The 22,755-nt window shown below is 41.6% G+C and overlaps 1 protein-coding gene across 1 annotated transcript in view; it reads left to right on the top strand.

Annotated features, from left to right (window-relative positions):
* LOC143321068 (phospholipid-transporting ATPase ID-like) overlaps positions 1-19,661 on the top strand; it is a 36,129-nt gene extending 16,468 nt beyond the window's left edge. The window contains exons 5-28 of the mRNA XM_076731187.1: positions 441-539; positions 3,354-3,415; positions 4,774-4,846; positions 5,212-5,282; positions 5,576-5,658; positions 6,368-6,526; positions 6,678-6,766; positions 7,082-7,275; positions 7,403-7,611; positions 8,444-8,487; positions 8,740-8,905; positions 9,028-9,216; positions 9,448-9,563; positions 10,039-10,203; positions 10,315-10,426; positions 11,037-11,142; positions 11,262-11,394; positions 12,045-12,228; positions 12,504-12,727; positions 13,233-13,316; positions 14,213-14,458; positions 14,571-14,709; positions 15,059-15,189; positions 15,511-19,661. Coding sequence (XP_076587302.1) covers positions 441-539; positions 3,354-3,415; positions 4,774-4,846; positions 5,212-5,282; positions 5,576-5,658; positions 6,368-6,526; positions 6,678-6,766; positions 7,082-7,275; positions 7,403-7,611; positions 8,444-8,487; positions 8,740-8,905; positions 9,028-9,216; positions 9,448-9,563; positions 10,039-10,203; positions 10,315-10,426; positions 11,037-11,142; positions 11,262-11,394; positions 12,045-12,228; positions 12,504-12,727; positions 13,233-13,316; positions 14,213-14,458; positions 14,571-14,709; positions 15,059-15,189; positions 15,511-15,840 — 3,408 coding nt within the window. The 3' untranslated portion in view covers positions 15,841-19,661. The remainder of the gene's footprint in view (positions 1-440; positions 540-3,353; positions 3,416-4,773; positions 4,847-5,211; positions 5,283-5,575; positions 5,659-6,367; positions 6,527-6,677; positions 6,767-7,081; positions 7,276-7,402; positions 7,612-8,443; positions 8,488-8,739; positions 8,906-9,027; positions 9,217-9,447; positions 9,564-10,038; positions 10,204-10,314; positions 10,427-11,036; positions 11,143-11,261; positions 11,395-12,044; positions 12,229-12,503; positions 12,728-13,232; positions 13,317-14,212; positions 14,459-14,570; positions 14,710-15,058; positions 15,190-15,510) is intronic.
* The last annotated feature ends 3,094 nt before the right edge of the window (positions 19,662-22,755 follow it).

The following is a 22,755-nucleotide window of genomic DNA, read 5'->3' as shown; positions in this document are numbered from 1 at the left end:
GTGAATGATGTGCAACAGCTTTCTAAGTTTATGTCCATGTGTCCTATTTATGCATCAGAATCTATGAGGGTCGGACACTTGGCCAGTCTAATCCTATTTGGTCTGTATTGGACATTTAATAAAACAAGAGACAACTTTAAAATGTCCTTGAATTCACACCAAAAAATAGTCCGTTCTTCCTCGTCATGTGGCGTAATGTGTGCATCATATTGATTGTATGCCGTTCTACTTGTTATGCTGTGTAATCTCTGTTGTCTTGTGTATGTTATCTTGGTCTTTAATTGTCCACATTTTCTCTTTTGGCTGAAGTTTCTTTACATTTTTCTCTGTCACCCACAGTTTGTTCTGCATTTCCTCTCTTCTTCCAGTTTTCACCAGCTGCTGTATCCAAAACTAAACTTAAAGTGAACTAAAGACACCTTTGTGTGTGCATGCTTCAGGTGATTCCTCAGATCTCCTCTCTGTCCTGGTTCACCACCGTCGTGCCTCTGGTTCTCGTGCTGTCAGTCACCGCTGCCAAGGATGCCACTGATGATATCGTAAGCACATTTGGAAACATGTTTTAACAAATATTACCACTTTGATTTAGGGGCATGAGTACAGTAAACAAACTAGAAAACGCAACACATTCACTACCAAGACCAAATAATCTCAAACAATTTGTTGAGAGATTGTCCCAAAAAGTCTCCGGGGGGACATGAGGGAGGATGGTTGCACTGAAATAAAGGTGATCTTTCCATCATTTTATGTTTCCATTTCTCCTTAAGCACACCTTAACTATAAAGGAAGGAGATAAGAAAAGGCTTTAAAAAACATTTTTGTAATGGTCACATGGGGAACATGACCTCTTTGTCATTTACAGTAGGTATGAGTAAGGTGCTGCACAGACCCACTCCTCTGGTTTGTCATCTGAAACATAAGCAATGATAAGATATTCTCCAGCTGATCCATCAAATCTCCAGTGACTCACTCGACTCACTATTGGCCACATAATAACAACGATACCGTCCAACTCTTGCACTACTCGTGTTATTTCGTGTTATCTCATGTCGCCGATAATGACCATTTACTCCCTGTCTGTGGGGAAAAAACAGTATCACTAACATCAGCAGCCTCATGTACAAACACACGCCACCTGATCTCATTTTCAGTGCAACATGATGCACAATTGTCTGTAAGGGCAAGCGTTTATCAGTCTGCTCAAGGTCAAATTAAGGTCGGCGTGGTGACTGTTTTATAAACTTTTGATTCAGGCCCAGCCAAACCTCAGAAGGTCCACCTCAGGCCCGCTCACTCCCATTATTTCAAGAAGCATCTTGGCAAAAAGAAACCTAACATACTGCGCAGTGCACTCCCTTTTGGAGCGAGGGATCGGTCCTTTTTCTGTAAAATGATTGCTCAACAGACTGTTTCTTCGACCAGATTTGTGTAAATGTCAAGAGTAGTTCTCCTTTAGTGACAAAAACGTGATGCCATATGACAGTTAAGGCTGATTAAGAAATAACACAAATTCCCCTCTGCCAGGCAAACACCTATGTCACAGCTGAGCTTTACTGTAGCTTCATCAAAAAGTCCTCTTTTCTGTTGTTGATGGTTTAACTGTTTTCTTTTCCTTTCATGGCTTTTTGGAAACCAAAACAAAACAAAATGTACCTCTGAAACAAAGAGAGGAAAATTACTCTGGGTTTCAGCCATCAAGGTCAGCCAAACATATGTGTGTGTGTGTGTGTGTGTGTGTGTGTGTGTGTGTGTGTGTGTGTGTGTGCGTGCGCGCGCGCGCGTGTGTGTGTGTGGCACACTATAACCTAATGCCAAACCACCAAGAGAAAATTACTAATGTCATGGGTTAAACATTAGCTGCGGGAGGAGAACAAGAGTCTCTTTGTTTGGCGGTGCTGGCGATCCTGAACGGTCCTCACCGCTGGTAGCCATCTGTTCCTGTAGTGAAGTCACTGGCTTCAGGCTTGATTTGATCTCAGCAGGTACAGAGCAACTCAAGACTGACCATATATAGAAAGGTGGATGACCTTGCAAAACAAACCCTGAAATAACTGTCGCCAGTGTTGTGGAAGCTGTGGTGAGAGAACAGTTTTACAAGCAAACGTCTACTGAAGTGTAGCAACGTGGGAAATCTATACTTTGTACTTCTTATACTGATGAGATCAATCACTTAATTTTATGTTCAATGATATAAATTCTGCATCTTCAATATGGAGAAGAGATTTTCTGTCAGATTTGGATCAGGCTCATTAAAGAACAATAATCATCTAGTCCAGTGGCTCCCAAATTGGGGAAGATAGGCAAGATAAGTTTGAGGGACCACAGGATGTTTAACAGAAGGGGAAAGCAGAAAAGACAATAATATTACACAAAGTTAGGCTGATTTTTTCAGACCTCCCACTAATAAGGCTCTTGTTGGTGTTGGTGCTGTTTTTAGTGGGACTGATCACAGCAGGTGGCAACGCATGGCAAGGGCGTGCATGTTGACATTGTTTTAAGACGGAAACCCATTTGTTGGTGTCATACATTAGGATGGCAACCAAAATTTAACCAGTTGTTCCTTTACCTGAGGCCTTTCAGGCAACTCGATTTCATAGAAATCAGTTCATGCTTTTTCTTTGGTGTTAATAAATAATGTAAAAGGTGAAAGGCCTGTCAGAAAGTAGATCATAAAACCCAACAAAACCCCCAATGAACAAGTTAGAACAAGTTAATGTTCTATTTAATTTTACTTGTCTTTTATCTTTTAACATCTGTCATTCCTGCACTTTCACTCCACTCCAACAGAGCCAGCAATCTGGACTTAAACCCTTTTTCCTCTGAAATGAAGGAAGTACAAGAGCTCCTGTTCTGGGCAAAGCTTCACTCTCTTTTTTTAGTATCTGACCTGTTCAATTGTAATGATTAAAACAGCAAATTAAATAGTGACTGTAAGCATGAAAATAACCTACAAAAGGGAAACCAGCTGTCAGGACTGACTGTCTCAGTAGTCTCTGTGTCACACTCGGAAATAAATAGAGATCAGAAAGCTAACTAGAGATAAGATGATACGAGATAATCATGTGTCAGTGGTTAGAAGGAAGGTTTCCGAAAAGGTCTAATTCAGCTGAACATCTCTCATGGAAGATTCCCGTTTAATACTCGTTTGAAACGGCAACAAAATATTCACTCCCACACCTTAGTGTCTCAGTCTACCATATATTCCAGTAGATCTGAAGTAAGTAGAGCACAATCGGTTAGTTGGTGCCAGAAAACTTTCATGCAAATGTTTGTGGTCAAACTGAGTTTCTTGTGAACTTATGACTCAGTCCTGTTTCATTGTGCGGGTGTGTGTTTGTGTGTCTTCCTTGCAGAATCGCCACAGAAGCGACAATCAAGTCAACAACAGAAAGGTTCAAGTCCTTATTGATAGAAAGTAAGTTCATATGTGTAGCTTGTTTGTGTGCTATGAATCATGGGACATATACCTGTGCTCAGATATCCAGTTTGTGGTAGCTACATCCTGGTTTTTGTGTATTTGCAGAGGCACCACTGGAGTTCTTTAACTTTTCTTTACAGACTGGTGTTACTCAGGGAACCTCAGGGAACCCCCCCCCCCCCCCCCCCCCCCCCAAGTCATAGTATTTGATTGTTTCAGCTCTAAGAGTGGAATAAAACACAAATGCCCATCAGGTCCCTTGAACAAATCGAGCATACCTCACATATTTGAAATGGCAAACATCAGGTCAACAGGACACAAAACAAGTGCTCCCCACCATCCTGCAGCTGCTTCCTGTGGCTGAGCTTGATAGAGTTTTGATATGTAGCACACAAGGAATAAACAGATGGGTCAAAATATGCAATAAAGATGTGCAAGAAAGGTCAAAAATGTCCGGTGGGATTAACTGTAAACAGAAGAATTGAAAGTCATACAAAGGTGAAAGTGGGCTTGATGCACTGCATGCATTTTAAAAAAATATCAGAATCATGTGCAATCTGTGTCTATCTGCAGAATATATACTCCACCTCTAGGGTTTCAAGGGTTTTTCAGTGAAAAACCTATAAAGTGAATAAACTTTTTTTTGAATGTAGCAGATTTTGAAAGACTGTGAAAGTGAGTATTATTATCAGAGATGCATCTTTGAATCAATATTGATTCAGGTTGGTATGAGAAGCCTGATGGAGGCTAAAGTTTTGTGTACGTTGTTAAAAATACATCAGAGCTAGTGTTCAAACTAACAATTATTTCAGATTTCATGAATGAATTCCTTACTTTGTGATATAACAGGTAACAATAGGAAAAAGATATTTTCCTGTAAGTAAATTTCAGTTCAATCAAAGTGAATTAACTTGAGCACTGAAACATAAAATGTGCTCATATAGAATCTGATGTAATGTCAAATTTACTGAACTTCTCATCTTTAGTGTGAAGGTTAAGCTGTCAATTTATTTTGGACAAAGGAGAGAAAAATGTGGAAACCCTGAAAGTATTTGTATTCCTGCCAAGTCTCAAAAACTCTCTCTCTTACTGGCAGACAGATAATACAGGACGCTGGCAGGAACACGCAGTGAAGGACTAATATTAGGATGACCTTGGTGTTATTTTTGGTTCCTCAGACAGTTTATTTCCTGACAATCCTCAAAGATATGGGAAAAGAATATCTTTTCTCTAAACACCACAATCACACAAGTCTGCACACACACACACACACACACACACACACACACACACACACGCACACACGCACACACACTGTCGAAACGTCCGCTTACCAGCCTGTTTCCTGTTGTCAGACTACGGAGCGAGAAATGGATGGACGTCCAAGTGGGAGACATCATCAAGCTGGAAAACAACCAGTTTGTCACTGTGAGTCAATGGATGAAAATAAAATGTTCTTCTTGTTCCATTTTATTCTCCATGCACCAACAGATTTCACCATTTCCATTTATTTTGTTTGCATTGAGCCTTCGTACTGTCATGGGGATTTATTGTTTAAAGCCTGTTTGTTTGGATTTCTGCAGGGATGCTTTGAGAGAAACTTTAATAGATAAGATCTTTTTCGTTATCATTGCCAGAAATCACTGCATTTGTCTGTTATTGATCACAGATTTACAGTAATGCCTGCAGGCTGCTGCAACCTAAATACGTTGGACACTGTTCCATATAAGATATATTTGAATAAGACAACTGATGGCCTCGTTCTGATGTGATGAATCCCTCTGTTATTTCAGGCTGACCTCCTGTTGCTCTCCAGCAGTGAACCTCTCAACCTGGTGTACATCGAGACGGCAGAACTGGATGGGTGAGTCTAACTTTCATGTAACGTACAAAGTGCATCAACAGCTCTGCACGCTGTATTCATTGCCTCTCTTTTTTGTGCCCCTTCATCTCTTCCCATTTCTTCCTGCTCATCTGCTTTTCTTCCTCCTGCTTGTCATCATCTGTTTCTGCTTCTCCTCAACCTTTCCTCATGATCCTCTTCTCCTCCTCCTCCTCCTCCTCATCCCTACCGCTTTCTCTTCCTTCTCCTCTTTGTATTTACCTTGTCATCCTCCCCCTCCTGTCTTCTCTTTGCTGTCCTCCTCTCCTCCTTAGAGAGACTAACCTGAAGGTGAGACAGGCCCTGACCGTGACCGGAGACCTGGGGGACGATATCGAAAAACTGGCAGATTTCAACGGTAAGACTGCACAAATAGCATTGCGCGAAGCCTTTTGTACATTGAAGCGGAACGGCAAAAAGAGCACATACACAAGGTAAAAACAGACACAAAGACACACAAAAATGTACATGAATGTTCATGTGATTATATAGATTTCATTCAATTCCTTCAGTATTAGTACGACTCTTCTCACTGTGATAAGAGCAAGAGACGCATTTCTTATTATGTGAAAGCGGAGTCAAAGTCCCACCTTAGCTGTCCAGTGTTGTTGTTACAGAAAGTCTCTCTGCAGAGCTAAAACATGTTCCAGTGCTTTTCTGTACTCTCTATTCTAAAATAAATGATTATCCACTGCAGTACTGGATAGTAAAATACATAGTAAATAAGTAATGAGTAAACAAATATGTAAGTTTTGTTAGGAGAGTGGAGTTTGGCTCAGCTTTGTTACTCATTTCACAAGCTTTTCCATTATGGCTGTTTGTTCTTTTTCAGAGATGTGCATGCACACATTGATTTGGCTTTAATTCTTTTAAAGAAGTAAAATTCCTAGTGTTATTATAACCATCTCCTAATCCAGCCCAGAAACACCATATGTAGGTTGAACCAACACAAAGGCACAAAAAGCTTCTGCCATCAAGTCACACATGCATGTATACATGTGTTAGTAGTTCATTTGTCATTCTGAGCACAACCTCAAACCTGCTGCACCACCCCTCTCTCCCTCAAGGCGAGGTACGCTGTGAGCCCCCCAACAACCGCCTGGACCGCTTCATGGGAACGCTAACCTACGGCGGCCAGAAGTACCCACTGGACAACGAGAAAATCCTGCTGCGAGGCTGCACGCTGAGGAACACCGAGTGGTGCTTTGGACTGGTGCTGTTCGGAGGTGGGAACGATGGGAACGTATTAGTGGGAAACCAGTTAAAAACTGGTAGCTTTGTCACCATACTGAGAGAGTGAGATGAAAAACAAAACTTAAGCACAAAGTCTGATTTGATTTCATCTGAGGTCTTACTTGCTCTGTTCCTCTTCTGCAGGTCCAGAGACGAAGCTGATGCAGAACTGTGGGAAGAGCACATTCAAGAGGACCAGCATAGACCGTTTGATGAACATCCTGGTTCTTTGCGTGAGTCAGGATGGCCAAGAGTTAATTGTTTTTAATTAGAGGTTCAGTCAGGTCTCGACTGTAGTTACCAGACAGAAAAAGGACAATTGCCACATGATTTTTTTTGAGCGTATTAACATATACGGCTGTGAATGTTTGCACATTTCCAACATTTCAGACACATCAGAAATCATTAATACTTTGATTTATTTTCTAGTGATTAGTGGATTAACAAACCACTCGCTTGGTGTGAGAGTGATCGCAGGCTCTTGACTTCTTGCCCTATTTGACCCGCAGACTGCTTTGACCTCTGATTTCTGAAAATATTCCATGCAGATTTTTGGCTTCCTGGCCCTCATGTGCACCATCCTGGCGATAGGAAACTACTTCTGGGAGCTAAACGAAGGCTCGCAGTTCACCGTCTTCCTGCCCAGACAAGATGGCAACGATGCTGCCCTCTCAGCCTTCCTCACATTCTGGTCCTATGTCATCATCCTCAACACTGTGGTGCCCATCTCTCTCTACGTCAGGTAACAACGTTTATGAAATTGATATTTATTGAATTAGATGCAAAAGTTGGGCAGTTTTAAAGGAACTTAAATGGCATCAAACATCATATCTGCTTCTTCTGAAGTCCTGCATCTACATCTTTGACAGTGTGGAGATCATTCGGCTGGGCAACAGCTTCTACATTGAATGGGACAGGAAGATGTACTACGCACGGAACAACACCCCCGCTGAGGCTCGCACCACCACACTGAACGAGGAGCTCGGCCAAATCAAGTACGTGTTCAGCGACAAAACAGGGACGCTCACGCAGAACATCATGATCTTCAACAAGTGCTCCATCAACGGCAAATGTTACGGTAAGATTCAAGACATTCACCTGTAGCTCTGAAGCTCTTTTCTCTCATTAAGTTGCTTCCTGGTTCCACGAGACTCAGTGCAACTGCAGAGGCCAGTGGTTTCTGCATCCAAGATCCAAATAGAGGCAATAGGCTATTTTCTTTCTCACCAAAAAATAGCAAAGAGGGAGCTATCCTTACGTTTGTGAATGCTCACAACTAATGAGCTCTTTATGAGGAGCTCCTTGGGAAGTCCCCTCCACAATTGTGATCTGAAAAATGGCTGAACTATAAATACACACAAAGATGTCAGTATTTAAATGGAAAGAAAACCAAAAAGTCTGCACATGGTCCCTCACTTTGTTGACAATACAAAGATCATATAGACAAAAAAAAAAAACCAAAAACATTGGCTCTTAATTAATGTGCCTACAAATCAATGAGCTGTTCAAATGTCAAGACAAACAATCCAGTTGGGAATAAACATTTTAAATTTACCAGTCTTATAGAAAGTAGGTTCTCATCACACAACATGGCCCTCAAGGGAGTTGAAACTTTTTACAAGTCAGTCCTATTTTACACAGTGTACCCTGTAGTCATCACATCGGAAAATCCACTACTATTTTAGTCTAAAAATGAAAAATATCAACCCAAAAATAATACAAGAAGAAATCTAAATATATATATATATCAGCAAGAGAAATGTATCCTAACAATAGAAAGCAGACATCATGTGTTCCCCTCAGCTCTGCTTCTTCTGCTGTATATCCATCAGGATACTGGTGTTTTTGTATTTTCGGCTTGTGCATTCAGCACTTCTGTGTCCCATCTCATCTTATTTATTTCTTTTCAGGCGATGTGTATGACTACACAGGTCAAAGACTAGAAATTACTGAGGTGAGTTGGACTTTGGTGATTGAAATGGCAATTTAGGTCCTTTTTCAGTGTGTTTTTATGTTTTGCATTTCTTGCCACAGCTTTCCTTATCATGGAAGAACCAATGGATTTAATCAACGTTACAGTTACTTAACCAAAAATGAAAAGGGGCCTGAGGAGACAGGCTCGATTTCAGTGGATTCCATCAAACTTGATGGCACATCTTCCTCTGCCTCACTCCTCTCTGTTGTCCTCCCGTCTCTCTCTAAACAGAAGACAGAGACGGTGGACTTCTCCTTCAATCCGCTGGCTGACCTCCGCTTCATGTTCCACGACCATGCCCTGGTGGAGGCGGTGAAGCTGGAGAACCCAGAGGTCCACGCCTTCTTCAGACTGCTGGCCCTCTGCCACACCGTCATGGCCGAGGAGAAGAAAGAAGGTGAGGAGGATTAAGTGAAGCACAGCCTCTGTCTCCAAGGACAAGCAGAGCAGAACGTTTCTCAATCGAGGATTCTTCTTCCTCCACTGACAAATAAAGTGACTTTTTTTTTGCACGTTCAGGTGAGATTTTCTACCAGGCCCAGTCTCCAGATGAGGGAGCGTTGGTCACAGCAGCCAGAAACTTTGGATTTGTCTTCCGCTCACGTACACCAGAGAGCGTCACCATCGTGGAAATGGGACAGCAGCGCAGCTATGAACTTCTGGCCATTCTGGATTTCAACAACGTCCGCAAGAGGATGTCCGTCATAGGTATATCATCTATTGAAACCGGATTATGTAAGGCTCCTCTTTAGTGTGATTCCTCATATAGACTGCTGTCACTGGAGATTTATCTACAAACCAAGCCAAACAGATTTTTCCTTCTTTTTTCTTAACTTTTCTTTGTATTTTGGAAACTAATTGAAGTCACTGCCTTTCTTCTTGAAAATAAGATACATATTTGTTCTCATGTATGTGTGTGTGTGTGCGTGTATATTACAGTTCGGAGTCCAGAAGGGAAGCTCTCTCTCTACTGTAAAGGTGCAGACACAATCATCTATGAGAGGCTGGATCAGTCCTGCAGCAAGCTGATGGACGTCACTACAGAGCACCTTAATGTCAGTGATATTTCTCTGTGTGTTCTTTAAGGGGAGAAAGAGAAGAAAAGATTTCATTCTCATACTTTATCTGAATCCTTCTGATCTCTCTGCCTTTTTGCTGTTTGCATGCCTTTGTGTTGGCTCTTTCATCATGTGTCAAGTGTGTTTGTGTGTGTTTCGAGATACAAACTTCATCCTAATGTCGTGTACTGAGCCAAACCTTCTTGTTCTTTCTTGTTTGGTTCACGTTGTAGAAAAGACAAACTTCTGATTATCGCCCAGTTGGTCTGTTTGTCTTCCCTCCTCTTGGAGTTTATTGCCTGCAGCACAGAATTTACACAGCTGGGCAGATGAGTTTAACTTCTGTTTATGTCTTCAAATACCGTCGGCCCATGTGCGTGCGGGTTCCTCCAGCATGTGTTGGGTGTATTTATGTGTGTGTACCTATATGCGCAGTGTTCGTCCTTATAAGCATGTGCATGCCCGTCTGCAGGAGTTTGCAGGGGACGGCCTGCGGACTCTGGCGCTGGCCTATAAGGATCTGGATGAGGAGTATTTCAAGCAGTGGCAACAGCGCCACCATGAGGCCAGCACCGCACTGGACGACCGAGAGGGCAAACTGGACCAGCTGTACGAGGAGATCGAGAAGGATCTGCTGGTAGGGAAAAAAAAATAAAGCTCATACTGTAAAAAGATAACTGTATTTAAACTAACTTGGATTTTTGTCAAACACGCCATGTTGATTACGTGTCTGAATGTGTGTGTTCAGCTGCTGGGAGCGACAGCCATAGAAGACAAGTTACAAGACGGAGTTCCTCAGACTATTGAGCAGCTGTCCAAAGCAGACATCAAAATCTGGGTTTTGACTGGTGACAAGCAAGGTACGTTACTCCAAACGTGATGAGAGAATTTAAAGGACGTACGGTGCATCACAGTTGAACAACAAAGTGAAGCTTTAGATTTTCACAACAGACAGTTGATGCAATAAGTTAATATTTGCCTTTCATTTTCTTTAAGATAAGTGCTTTTTGCCTGACTGCTCATGTGTCTTGCTGCATCTGACTTCTTAGTGGTTTCCATTTCATCAGTTAAGCTTAAGTGTGGCACACTGGGTTTTAAGCCTGTCAAATTAAGTCTCCCTCCGCTAAAAAACAGCATCCATTTTAACACTATTTTGGTGAAAGCTTGATATCTTGGAAATCCTGAAGGTGAAGTTCCACTGCTCTTTCTACTGTGTCTCTGCCTCTGTAAAGCACTTTAATTTGCCTTGTGTCTGAATGGTGCTGTGTAAATAAACTTGCTAAAAGTGTCAGAAGATACATTCCTGTAAGTTTAGTGTTCTGTCCTGTGAATATTCCTAATCCTGGCACGATCGTCATGCAGAATCATCATCACGTACGGCTCTTCATTTTTAACGTGACTTTATATTTGTTCTACACTTCACACTTGTGATTCTATTTTTCTTACTAATGTTTATTATTTGTGTTGCAGAAACTGCAGAAAACATTGGATACTCCTGCAACTTACTGCGGGAGGAGATGAACGACGTCTTCATCATCTCGGGCAACTCGCCTGAGGATGTCAGACAGGAACTACGGTCAGTTTTCAAAAAACTGTTTCAGTCTCAACTGAACACGAGTAACTGAGCAATTTCACACGCTTATTATGAATTGTTTTCCACGCATCCATCTGTTTTATTATTTTCTTGCGGAGCAGAAGTGCACAGACCTCCATGAAACCAGATGCCGTGGAGGATTCAGTGTTTCTGCCAGAAGGGACTCTGGGTAAAGGTGTGAAAGAGGAAGCAGCGAACGGAGAGTACGGCCTGGTCATGAACGGACACAGCCTGGTATGTTGTCAGTTTCCTCATTGAAATGTCACTGTATCGGTCCTTTGTGGTGTTTTTGATACTTACATGACTGAATTTTATGATTAACAATCATCAAGTGTATAATCATAAACCTTTGTCCAGTCAACCTTAAGGAGGCATCATTAGTGCCATGATTTTAATTTGTTTTGTTAATGATCTTACTTGATCTCTTCAAAATCTGACCACCTGTCACTTCCAAACTCACATCATCCTATTGGTATTTTAGCTATTTTATATGGATATCTGATGATGTGCACTGCACTGAAAATGGATCTTTTCAGTTCAGCCCTGAATTTCCTGATAACCCACCACAGCACCACAGCACGGTGATTCTTTCTGGGCCAGCTTCAGGCTGTGTCTGACACACGCAATGCCCACAACGAGGTTGGGAAGATGTTCTGGGACTGGCTGAAAAGTCAAGGCCATGTGACAAAGTGTGGAGACCATTTATGCTTTTATTTTCATCCTTATTTTTTGTTATTATTATTATTAAGTGGGTGTTTTTCTTCATCTTATTTTACAGTAATTTTCCCCATTTCTATCTTTTTTATGTGAACCAATTGGTGCATGTGCATTTCTTCATATTTCCTGCCTTTCGTCACTTTCCTATTTCCCCCATGGTTCCTCAGGCGTACGCCCTGGAGCGCAGCATGGAGCTGGAGTTCCTGAAGACGGCGTGTATGTGTAAGGCGGTGATCTGCTGCAGGGTCACTCCTCTGCAGAAGGCTCAGGTGGTCGAGCTGGTCAAAAAGTACAAGCGAGCAGTCACGCTGGCCATCGGAGACGGAGCCAACGATGTCAGCATGATCAAAGGTAATCAGTGACAGACAGACTTATCTGTGTATGATGATGAAGATGAGCGGGACCGCTCTGTGTCTGCTGCTAACATGTTAGCTGGAATGATTTCACATGCTTTGTGGTTTGTTTCTGCTCCCTAGTCGCCAGAAGTTGATTGAAACCCACAGTTATAAAAAAGTGACTCAAATATTCTTCGCAAATAGCAAAAACATCCTTCTTTTTATTCTACCTGTTGTGGGAAGGAGAGAAATTCAAACACCCTTTTCCTCTTCCCCTCTTTGCCCACCCAGCTGCTCATATAGGCGTGGGCATCTCCGGCCAGGAGGGCATGCAGGCCGTGCTGTCCAGCGACTTCTCCTTCGCCCAGTTCCGCTTCCTGCAGCGCCTCCTGCTGGTGCACGGCCGCTGGTCATACCTGCGCATGTGCAAGTTCCTGCGTTACTTCTTCTACAAGAACTTCACCTTCACCTTCGTCCACTTCTGGTACGGCTTCTTCTGCGGCTTCTCTGCACAGGTGAGAGAGCAAAGTAAGATGGAGGGAGCAAGGAGAGAGGAAGATGATAATGATGATGATGATGATGTGTTCATGTCAGCTCTTTTTCTGTTTCTGTTTCACCCTCAGTCAGCACAGAAATGACTGCTAGTTTTCATTTCAGTGAGAAGAAAGTCAACATACCTGCTGTTTTTCTGTCGCTGTTACAAATCGGGATGCTTCAGTTTGGTTCATTATTTGATGTCCCGCAGGAGGAAATTCTTTTTGCAGCAAGGCAGCATAAAAACACAAAGATAAAACATGAAACATTAAAGACTGTATTAATCAGATTCATTAATAGTAAAGATTTATTAGACATCATGAATAAAATGCTGTTAATAATATCTAGGTTGGTATTTCATATCTGTGCACTAAAAAGTCTCCATATCTTATTTTAAAAAAAAGGAAAGTGAAAACTGTCTTGTATTCAAGACTCAAGGTTGTAGAAGTTATTCAAAGATTTTCTGCTTTTGACTTTGCTTTTCAGACGGTGTATGATGAGTGGTTCATAACACTCTACAATCTGATGTACACAGCACTGCCTGTTCTGGGAATGAGCCTGTTTGATCAGGTGACTATGTGATGTGTGTATGTGTCCATGTGTGTTCGTGCGAGAGAACAACGAGTTGGCAGATTTGATAATAAACTTTACGTGATCGTCTTTTTTCCGTGGTGGAGGAAGTATTCAGATCCTTTACTAAAGTAAAAGTATTATAAGTAAAAGTACTCAGTTCAGGAAAATGTGCCCTCTGACTGTTACATATTATAAATACATTTTTATTACTTGTGAATTTACTGTTGTAGTTGGTTGAGGTGAAGCTCATTTTGAACTATTTTGTAAAGGACTGCAACTAATATTTATTTCTACATTAATCTGCTCATTAATTTCTCCATTAATTGATTGTTTGGTTTGTAAACATTCTGAATGAATACTAATAAATGCCACAACAATTATCCAGAGCTCGAAGTGACACCTTCACAATTAATGGATTGACTAATCATTTTAGCTGTACCTGTAGAAACTGTTGGCTTGTTTAATTTATAATTAAACATATTTTACAAGCTCTGCATAAAGCTTAAAGCTCTCAGATAAATGTACAATGAGTACAGTACTTAAGTAAATGTACTCAGCTGCAGTCCACCACTATGTTTTACACCAGGCATCTCCAAACTATTCCACAAAGGGCCGAGTGGCTGAAGGTTTTCTTTCCAACCAAGCAGCAGCACACCAGACTTGACTCATTTCATCAGCTGATCTCAGTCTTCAGAGAGCTGATTGGTCAGACTTTGTGCTCTTGATTGGTTGGAGGAAAAACCTACAGCCACACAGCCCTTTGTGGAATAGTTTGGAGATGCCTGTTTTACACAGTAATCAAAGAACAGAGCTCACAGGGTTGAAGCTGACAAGAGAAAACATGGACACACTCACACACGGACCTCATGTGTTTGTCTCCCCCTGCTGGTAAGGATGTGAATGACGTGTGGAGTTTCCAGCATCCTCAGCTCTACATTCCTGGGCAACTCAACCTGTACTTCAGTAAGAAGGCCTTCTTCAAGTGTGCTCTCCACAGCGGCTACAGCTCCTTGGTGCTCTTCTTCATCCCCTACGCAGCCATGTACGACACTGTGAGGGACGACGGGAAGGACGTCGCCGACTACCAGTCCTTCGCCCTCCTCACCCAGACGTGCCTCATGTTAGCCGTCAGCATCCAGGTACGAGGAACCTTTTCTTTCTGGATGATCTTGTCATTTGCATTTGTCAGGCTTAAAATAAAAAGAATGACTAGTGGTTTTTTTTAAACATGTTTTCACTGTGTGTCCGTAGTTGGGGTTGGAGATGGCTTACTGGACAGCCGTGAACACTTTCTTCGTGCTGGGCAGTCTGGCCATGTACTTTGCTGTCACGTTCACCATGTACAGTAACGGCATGTTTCTCACATTGCCGTCAGCCTTCCCTTTCATAGGTGAGTGGTAAACTCATTGGTGTGCCCAGTTCCACATTTCTGTTAGTCATGAGCACGTCTGCTACTTAGAAAAGCTCCGTTCATTCTTTTATGTGGGGGTCATGTCCAGGGCAGAGGTGGCAGTATCATTCAAATGAGTTGAATTATGCTGCCAAATACAGTGTGTTATGTTTGCACAAGCAAAATGTCCAGTTTCCAACGAAACCAAATATCAAAACTGGCTTGGATCACTACAATGAGTGCAGCAGGCCAAGCACACCTTTTTGGATAGTAGAGTCAATAGAAGAGTCAATAGAAGAGCCTGACAAGCGTATGAATACAAACCTTGTGTATTTGTTTGTTTGTCCAGGAACTGCTCGAAACTCTCTGAACCAGCCGAACATTTGGCTGACAATCATCCTCACATCCATCCTGTGTGTCCTTCCTGTGGTTACCTACCGCTTCCTGTTGATTCAGCTCTGCCCCACCATCAATGACAAGGTACAGATGGAACCATTGTATCTTTACTCCTAATGTTTGCTAAGACACAGTACAGCTGTACTCATTATACATGAACAGGCTTTGAAAACTCACAACTCAACCAATAATCAAATTTTACACTTTTCTTCAGTATCAAAATGATCCAGTGACAGTTGTCCGTACATCCATGGTTCAGTTGTAAAGAGGAACTGCTCATAGCTAATTTGGCCTACTTTTAATAAATTTGCCATAATGTCAACAAATATTGACTAGAGAAAAAGCTCAAGTGGAAGCTCACAGTTCATTCACTGACTCCATGGCACTATCTGTCCAAACTTTCAGGTGATGTTCAAGGTGAGACAGGCCAAAGCAACGCCTCCCCCTCCACCTCGACGCGCACGCATGCGCCGCACCAGCTCCCGCCGATCAGGCTACGCATTCTCCCACGCGCAAGGCTACGGGGACCTGGTGACATCAGGCCGGTTCCTGCGGCGTGCGGCTGTGTCGCGATCTTCAGGTCTCACCCATATAGGTCGCACCACCACGGGCTTCAGTCCCATGGGACGATCAGCTGGATACAGCCCGACGGGACGCCCCCAGAATGCCAAGGTCGCGGACGTGGAGGTGACATCTCTGCAGATGTACAGGACGATCAAGGATCCTGCTCTCTGACGGTGAAGTGGTGTTTGAAAAGAAGGAATGCTGCCATCTGGACAGCCGTGTGCTGCTGGCAGGTGTTTAAAGCGCCCATTTATCCATTTCTTACCATGAGGACCTTGCTCAGGCTTTCCAGAGAACTTCATGTCGAAGCTTTTTTCACGGTCCCTCTCTCATCTGCCCACTCACCCAAGATGAGGTTTGAAAAGTGCACGACTTTAGCTCCAAGCATTTTGTTTTGTAATATCTAATCAAAGGGAACAACAGCAAAATGTGTAGCCGCTCCTGATGGTATATGGATCCGTTCCTTCGATCATGAGGGTTCATGTAAAACGTGCCTCATGAGAGGTTTGACAAATGAAATCTTGACACTAGAAACATCATTTTCAGATAGGAGCTGCCACAGAAGGACGTGTCATCATGTTTACAGACTGCCCAGATTTAACTTTTAACTCTGGCAGTCCAGATGCACAGCAGGGCTTTGCACAGAGGACATAAGCAGCAAAGCCATTTTGCATAAGAATATTTTACATTTTTTACTTAAAGTGTCTTTTTAAAGCATTTTATTTTCCTACCTTGAAAGCTGTTCAAGCAGTTAGCACTTTGGCAGCGTCACATGGCAGCGGGAGGTCAGTGAATGTTTGAACGATCACGAACGTGTTGCTGCCAACAAACATCTTCTCAGTGGCTCAGGACAGGAGAAGATACTGCAAGAAAACTTTTTTCTTGTTTTGTTAAGCAGCAGCAGCAGCAGCAGCAGCAGGATTCGGCATCATTAGCCCATCCTGCCTCCTGCTTTTGTTAGACAGTTTTCTTCTTACATGTTTTCACTTTCTGTGTGCTGACAGAATTTCATGCAACTTGAATGAATTTGGGAAATGAAACAAATATCCACGAGACAAGATCCTTTTTTTGATTTACACTTAAAAGACAGGGACATTTAAATCACAACCCTCTGTACCACTGCACAGTGAGACATAGTAGTTACTCAAGTTCAAAAGTAATAGTTTTAGTATTGTTTAGAAAATATTGTATTATTGCTTTACAGATAAGAAATAAGCTGCTAATAGGAACTATGTTTGGACTGCCAGGTCGTGAAAACTCCCTTTTGCAGACCTGATAACTACTTAGGAAGTGAGTCACGAAGCCACTTTTTCTCACCAGGCTTATAGATATTAATAGTAAGTAAGTAATAAAAGGGTTCTTACACTGCAATAATCCTTCAAGTCTGCTGTTCACCAGTCTTTTCTTAATCAGACTGGCTGAAACTATTTACTGTAGCAATTTGAATAAAATGTGTCTCCTGATAAAAGATAGTGGTGCCACTCCAAGAAAATAAATGAATTAAAGTTTGTCACTGTTCAATAAAAGCCAGTAAGTTTTTAATAATTTTTTTTTTGTCTCGACGCTCTGCAGCTCTGAAAATCATCCAATGGATTAGTCTTCCTGTATTATAAATTAGTTATGCTGGAGGAGGACATACATTATCCATCCATTCATCATCTGTACCCTCTTGTCCTGTGGAGGGTCAGTGGGGAACGTATCCCAGCATGCACTGGGTGGGAGGTGGGGTTCACCCTGGACAATTTCACATTCACACCCACAAGCAATCTAGAGCCACCAGTCAACCTGAGTTGCAAGTTTTTGGACTGTGGGAGGAAATGAGATTTTTCACAACCCGGCAACCCATAAATTGCTCTCTAATGGCTTATTCCTGACCTGTCTGTTTGTTAACTATTTATAAAGCCATTAGTTATAACTAATAAACAATTTATAAAGAATGTCTTACCACAAAGTGGCATCAGGTCTATGGTGCAGCTTTACTTGAGCGTGAAATGTCTAAAATGTGCTCCCCTGTTAACGTCTTGGGGTTTACATTTTGGGTTGTTGTCCAGTTATGAGGCCCTGTTCAACTATATTGTACACGGGAAATAGCCAGATCATGTCTAGATCCAGTTTAGAGGGACTGCTGTTCAATCCATGCACTAGAGTATCTTAAATGCACCTCAGGTGACCCCCGCCCCCCCACAGCAATGGCAAAAAATCACCGTATCAAGAGGAGAAGGGCGCCGGCTGTGTACAGGATTCAGATATAGTACAGTTCAATATGTAATTCAAAACGTTGTCCATGTTTGCTTCAGGAAATTCAACCACATCTACCTGTTTGGGAGGCTCATCATGTTGCACAAACACTACAAAGTTAACTGGGTGGTCCTTCAATCCACATCTGCGTCCGCATGTGTCCGCATGTCCTTGACTAGTTAGTTCTTCTTTGTGAGTGCAGTTTTCACACCTGCAGTCCGAGCTGATCATTTGTGATCAGATCACACAAGACGCATTTTAGTGTCGAGTGTGTCCAGGGGTGAAAAAACACTGCTTAGACAATTTGCTTGTAATTATCCAGTATAAATCACAAAGATTTTAAAATCACTTTGCATCACATCAAGATAAGTAATTATTTCAAAATCATTTGCTTCAGCACCAATCTCACCACTGTATGTCTGACAATCAACATCGTGATTCGCAGTATTTATAATCAACCCTTTGAAAATGCAGAGTGTCTTAGCTGTTGTCTGTTATCTGGAGTGTTGTCTCAGCTCACGGAAATATGACCTAATTTTATAGACAACAGAGAAGCTGCCTTTATATTAAAAGAAAAGGAAATTCCCATATTATGAAAAACAGAAACAATAAGGACAAAAATGTTTAATGGAAGATAAGGATGATCAAAAATAAGTGTTTTGGAGCCCAGTCAAGAACAAGCAATGCTTTTCAGCCAAGGAAGCAAACATTTTACACAGTCAGATGGTTTCAAATGGAACTGGTGTCATAATTGTACAATAATAATATTTTATAGTTGCCCTTATTTTGTCTGTTGCGTGTCTGATGGATACACTGTAACAGATTTTATTCACTCATCTGTCTGTCACCCACAGTTGAATTTAAACCATTAATACAGCTTATGGATACTTGTTTGTATCTGATCATCTGTTAACACCATGTGATTCAGTAAGTTGTTGCCCATAGTTGAATGTACTAACCCCTAACCCTGCTGGTCAACCAAAGATTTTTTTAAGGCTTTGTGTGTCACAGTTTACTCTAAAGTCAAACTGGTGCTCTTCCAACAGAATCTGATGCTGGAGGTCAGTGTGGTGAAGCACCGCTGATGGCACAGTCATTAATTACTGTAAGGTGTTCTTTATGGAAATATTTCAGAGCTTGAATATGCAGAAGAAGCATTTAAAGCATGTCTGTAAAACTTGCTGAAATTGGACCTTTGCCTGAGTGTTTTATTTGAATGAACCTCAAAATTTTGTTTTATCTTTTCACTGTTTTGAGGAATGGTTTGGTAGCTAGTCCAGGTTTGTGTCAGGTGTTGTCAGTTTCATTGTACTGAGGCCAGTTTCACAAAAGCTTACACAGATCACAGATGGCGACAGCAAAGAGATAGTGTGCAGGGCTCTTGTATGCTCTTGTCTGGGTCTCACCTATGTCCTTTGTTTCTATGAGTGAAATGTTTCATAATGAGCAATCACACGGAAAAGTTGTCAAGTTACAAATTGCAGGTTGCACTTCGCAAATTTGGTGAGATTAGCCCCTAAATCACGTTCAACAGAGCTTTGTCTGCAGTAATACTGCAGAAGAAGACTTTTCCCAGCATTTCTTTGGTACTTTCCAATATAAATTGTAGCCATAATGAAAAGATATTTATCAACGTACAATGCTTTCATTGTATCTCTGGCCCTGAACGCTGAAACTGTAACAACATAAGGGATTTTTGATAACTGTTTCTCAAACATGACAAAAGGAATCCAGTGATTACGCTGCTCTGTCTGATCAGCATTTTGTATAATTTTGTACTTTGAAATTGTTTCATTGCAATAAAAAGATCAACATGTCTTGTTTTTACAGTCGTACATTTTCCATTCAGAATAAGATGTGCTATTTTCTAATTCTTTGAGCATCTGGATTTTACCTGATAGTGTCCAGGGCTTTTATAAGTAAACAATTTGGTAAATTTTGAAGCTCCAGGAACATATTTATATGTCAATAATGCTTTAAATGTCTGGTATATTTGACTCCTTCACACCTTTTCTCCACAAATGCTCTTTTGGACTGATAATGAGGCTACAGCAGCCTACGATCAACGAAGCAAAGGAATCTAAATATGTTTGAAAGAGGAATTCAGACTTTAGTTATTCAAAAGCAGATTCTGAGAAAGATCTATCGTCTGTAAGAAGGACAGAAGTTGAAACACTTCATGTAATGTTTAGGAACTATGATGTCTATTTGGAAAGCATCAGGAGCAATGTGACTCTGCTGTCAGGTGAACACTGTGTTATATGTGTGCAGCCCATCACCAGCAGATGGCGTAATAATCCTTTACACCACAGCAGTAATTTCCCTCCCAAATTACACAACACCAGCCTGCTGCTCCCCTCTACTGTGTATTCCTCAAAGAATGTCATTTTGCTGGAACACAACAACTGCAGAGATTTCTAATGGCTCAAACAGTACATGTCCCACATATTATTTACATACACAAGCTGTAATATGCACAGTACGTGACATAACATGATTTATGAGACGGTACTGTGCTGCTCATCAGGCTCACTGTCTGGTGCATAGAAGCAGTTTATGATGTTGTGGCTGACAGTGAGCAACGTTTATCACTTGAAAGCTCTGACTGTACTCCATCACATCGGTGACCATAAAAATGATTGAAATGAGGGGAAATATGTTGCAAAAGTGTGGATATTGTTATGAGGCCATGCATTCTATAACAGGGACCAAAGTATTATAACTCTCCCAGACTGATGCAATAAGGCAATTTAAGGCAACTTGAATTATGAAGAAAATTCAGGAGATCACCAAAATGTTTACAATTCATCCGGAGAAGGGGCATGAATGTGGACACCGAATTTTATGGAAATCCATCGAGTAATGCAGATAAAATATTTCACAGGAAACATCGATCCGCTTGTGGCACTAGAAGAAAAGCCAGAGGATCAACAAAGACAGAGGGATTGGTCCTCTGGGAATCATGGATGCACCAAATTTCATGGCAATTCATCCAACACTTGTTGAGATAAGTCAGTCCTGACTAAACGGTGGACCTATAGACAGACAGGCTGATGCTGAAAACCATCTTCCTCTCTGGTTGTGCGCAAAAATGTGAGGTGGCAGAAAGCGTTTCATCTTCCTCCTCTTCAGCCGGTCTCTGTCAGTGTTTCTGCTTTCTTTACTAAGTGCAAAATTAGGTTGTTCTGCTGCTTCACTTAAGTGGATGGACAAATTATTCCATCTCTAGAAGCTTTGTGTGAATCTCAACATCACAGCCACTTTACAGCTGAGTGTGCTCGGTCCCCTGCACTGACACTGATATTGGGGCTAAAACATTAATGTCATTTCATGGTAAGAAGCTCTCACTTAGCATGGCCCCAGAGTGACGTGTCTGAACAATTTTGACAACTTATGAATCATTGAAGTCATTACACAGGCGAAGCTGCTGATCATCTGCTGCTTTTCTCACTGGGGGTTCAGACTGTTGGTCTTCTCCAGTGGTGGAATGAAAGTATGTACGTCTACTCAGCCCTGTACTTAAACACAAATTTGAGGTACTTTACTTAAATCGTTTTTTGTTTCTTTCTACTTCACATTTCAGAGAGAAATATTGTACTTTTAATTCTTCAGTCACTAGCAGATTGAGATTTTACACACAAAACACATACTCAGTACAAGTTATGTTTAATTAAACATTAAAATTAGCTCCGCCTTGACCATCGACCATGGTAAACTTACAGATGAATACATTAGTAATAATATTCCAATCATACTTTAAAACATTCAGTGACATTGTCAATGCAGGGCTTTTGCTTGTAATGGAGTATTTTTATATTATGTAATTGCTGCTTATTGAGTAAAAGATCTGAACACTTCCTCCTACACTGGCTGTCATCTTCAACTCTGAGATCTTGTGATGCAGCTTTTCTCACAATTTTCTTACATTTTGGAGACTAAACAAAGATAACTACAAACTGAAGTGAGAGAACCGACAGATTGGTCAGTGTTCAAACTAATAACTACAGCTGCAGCTCTTAACTCTAACATAGGTCTCATATCGTTGCAGTGTGTCATGTGAAGGGGAGCAGACCAGATCAGATATGATGGTTACACCATTTCACACTTCACCTTGACTGAGCGTGTACAATACAAATCAAATTCATAATGAGTCTCAGAGTGAAAGGTCGGCAGGGGCCTCCTGCTCTAATTTGTAAAGTTTGTTTCTCTGTAAATTGACCAGGGTGTAACTTGTCTTTTTCCCAGTGCATGCTGGGATAGGCTTCAGCCCCCCCCCCCCCACAGCCCTGAAGGGGCAAGTGGTTTGGAAAGTGGCCCAGTGGATTAATAGATGGATGGTTTCTGTGTGAATCATTTGTTTTCACACTCTGGGGATCCTAATGATATTTCTCCACCAAGCTATCATCATGTTTAGTTCCAACACAGAGAAGCCTGGATCATCTATGCCGTGTTTACAACTTACTTATAGTTTTCTCAGATGCAGCAGAAATGTGATGTGCATCATGTTTGGTGTACTTTAAGTATGAGGACAAGTAAAGCATCTAATAGGCTCCAGTGCTGTAAGGTAATGATGGTTTATCATTTACTCTGTGTTTGAACAAAGCAGCTTCACTATCTTCAAACCAATAACTTTTTGCATTTCGTTTTCATAACAAAGGCCGCCCAAAACCATGACAGTTGTTCTTGATAATATGACTTCTACAACATAACAAGCGCAGAGATGTTCACAGGCGCTTCATCCACATTCATCATCTTTCTGCATGTGACATGTTTCGTCCATTTGACTGTGAACACTCGGACAAATCATGAACTGAATGACATAGAGTCGGGCCAAACTGCAATGTAGTC

This window comes from Chaetodon auriga, chromosome 5 (genome assembly GCF_051107435.1).
Source record: "Chaetodon auriga isolate fChaAug3 chromosome 5, fChaAug3.hap1, whole genome shotgun sequence".
Lineage (NCBI taxonomy): Eukaryota > Metazoa > Chordata > Actinopteri > Chaetodontiformes > Chaetodontidae > Chaetodon > Chaetodon auriga.
This window is presented reverse-complemented; position numbering and strand designations above follow the sequence as displayed.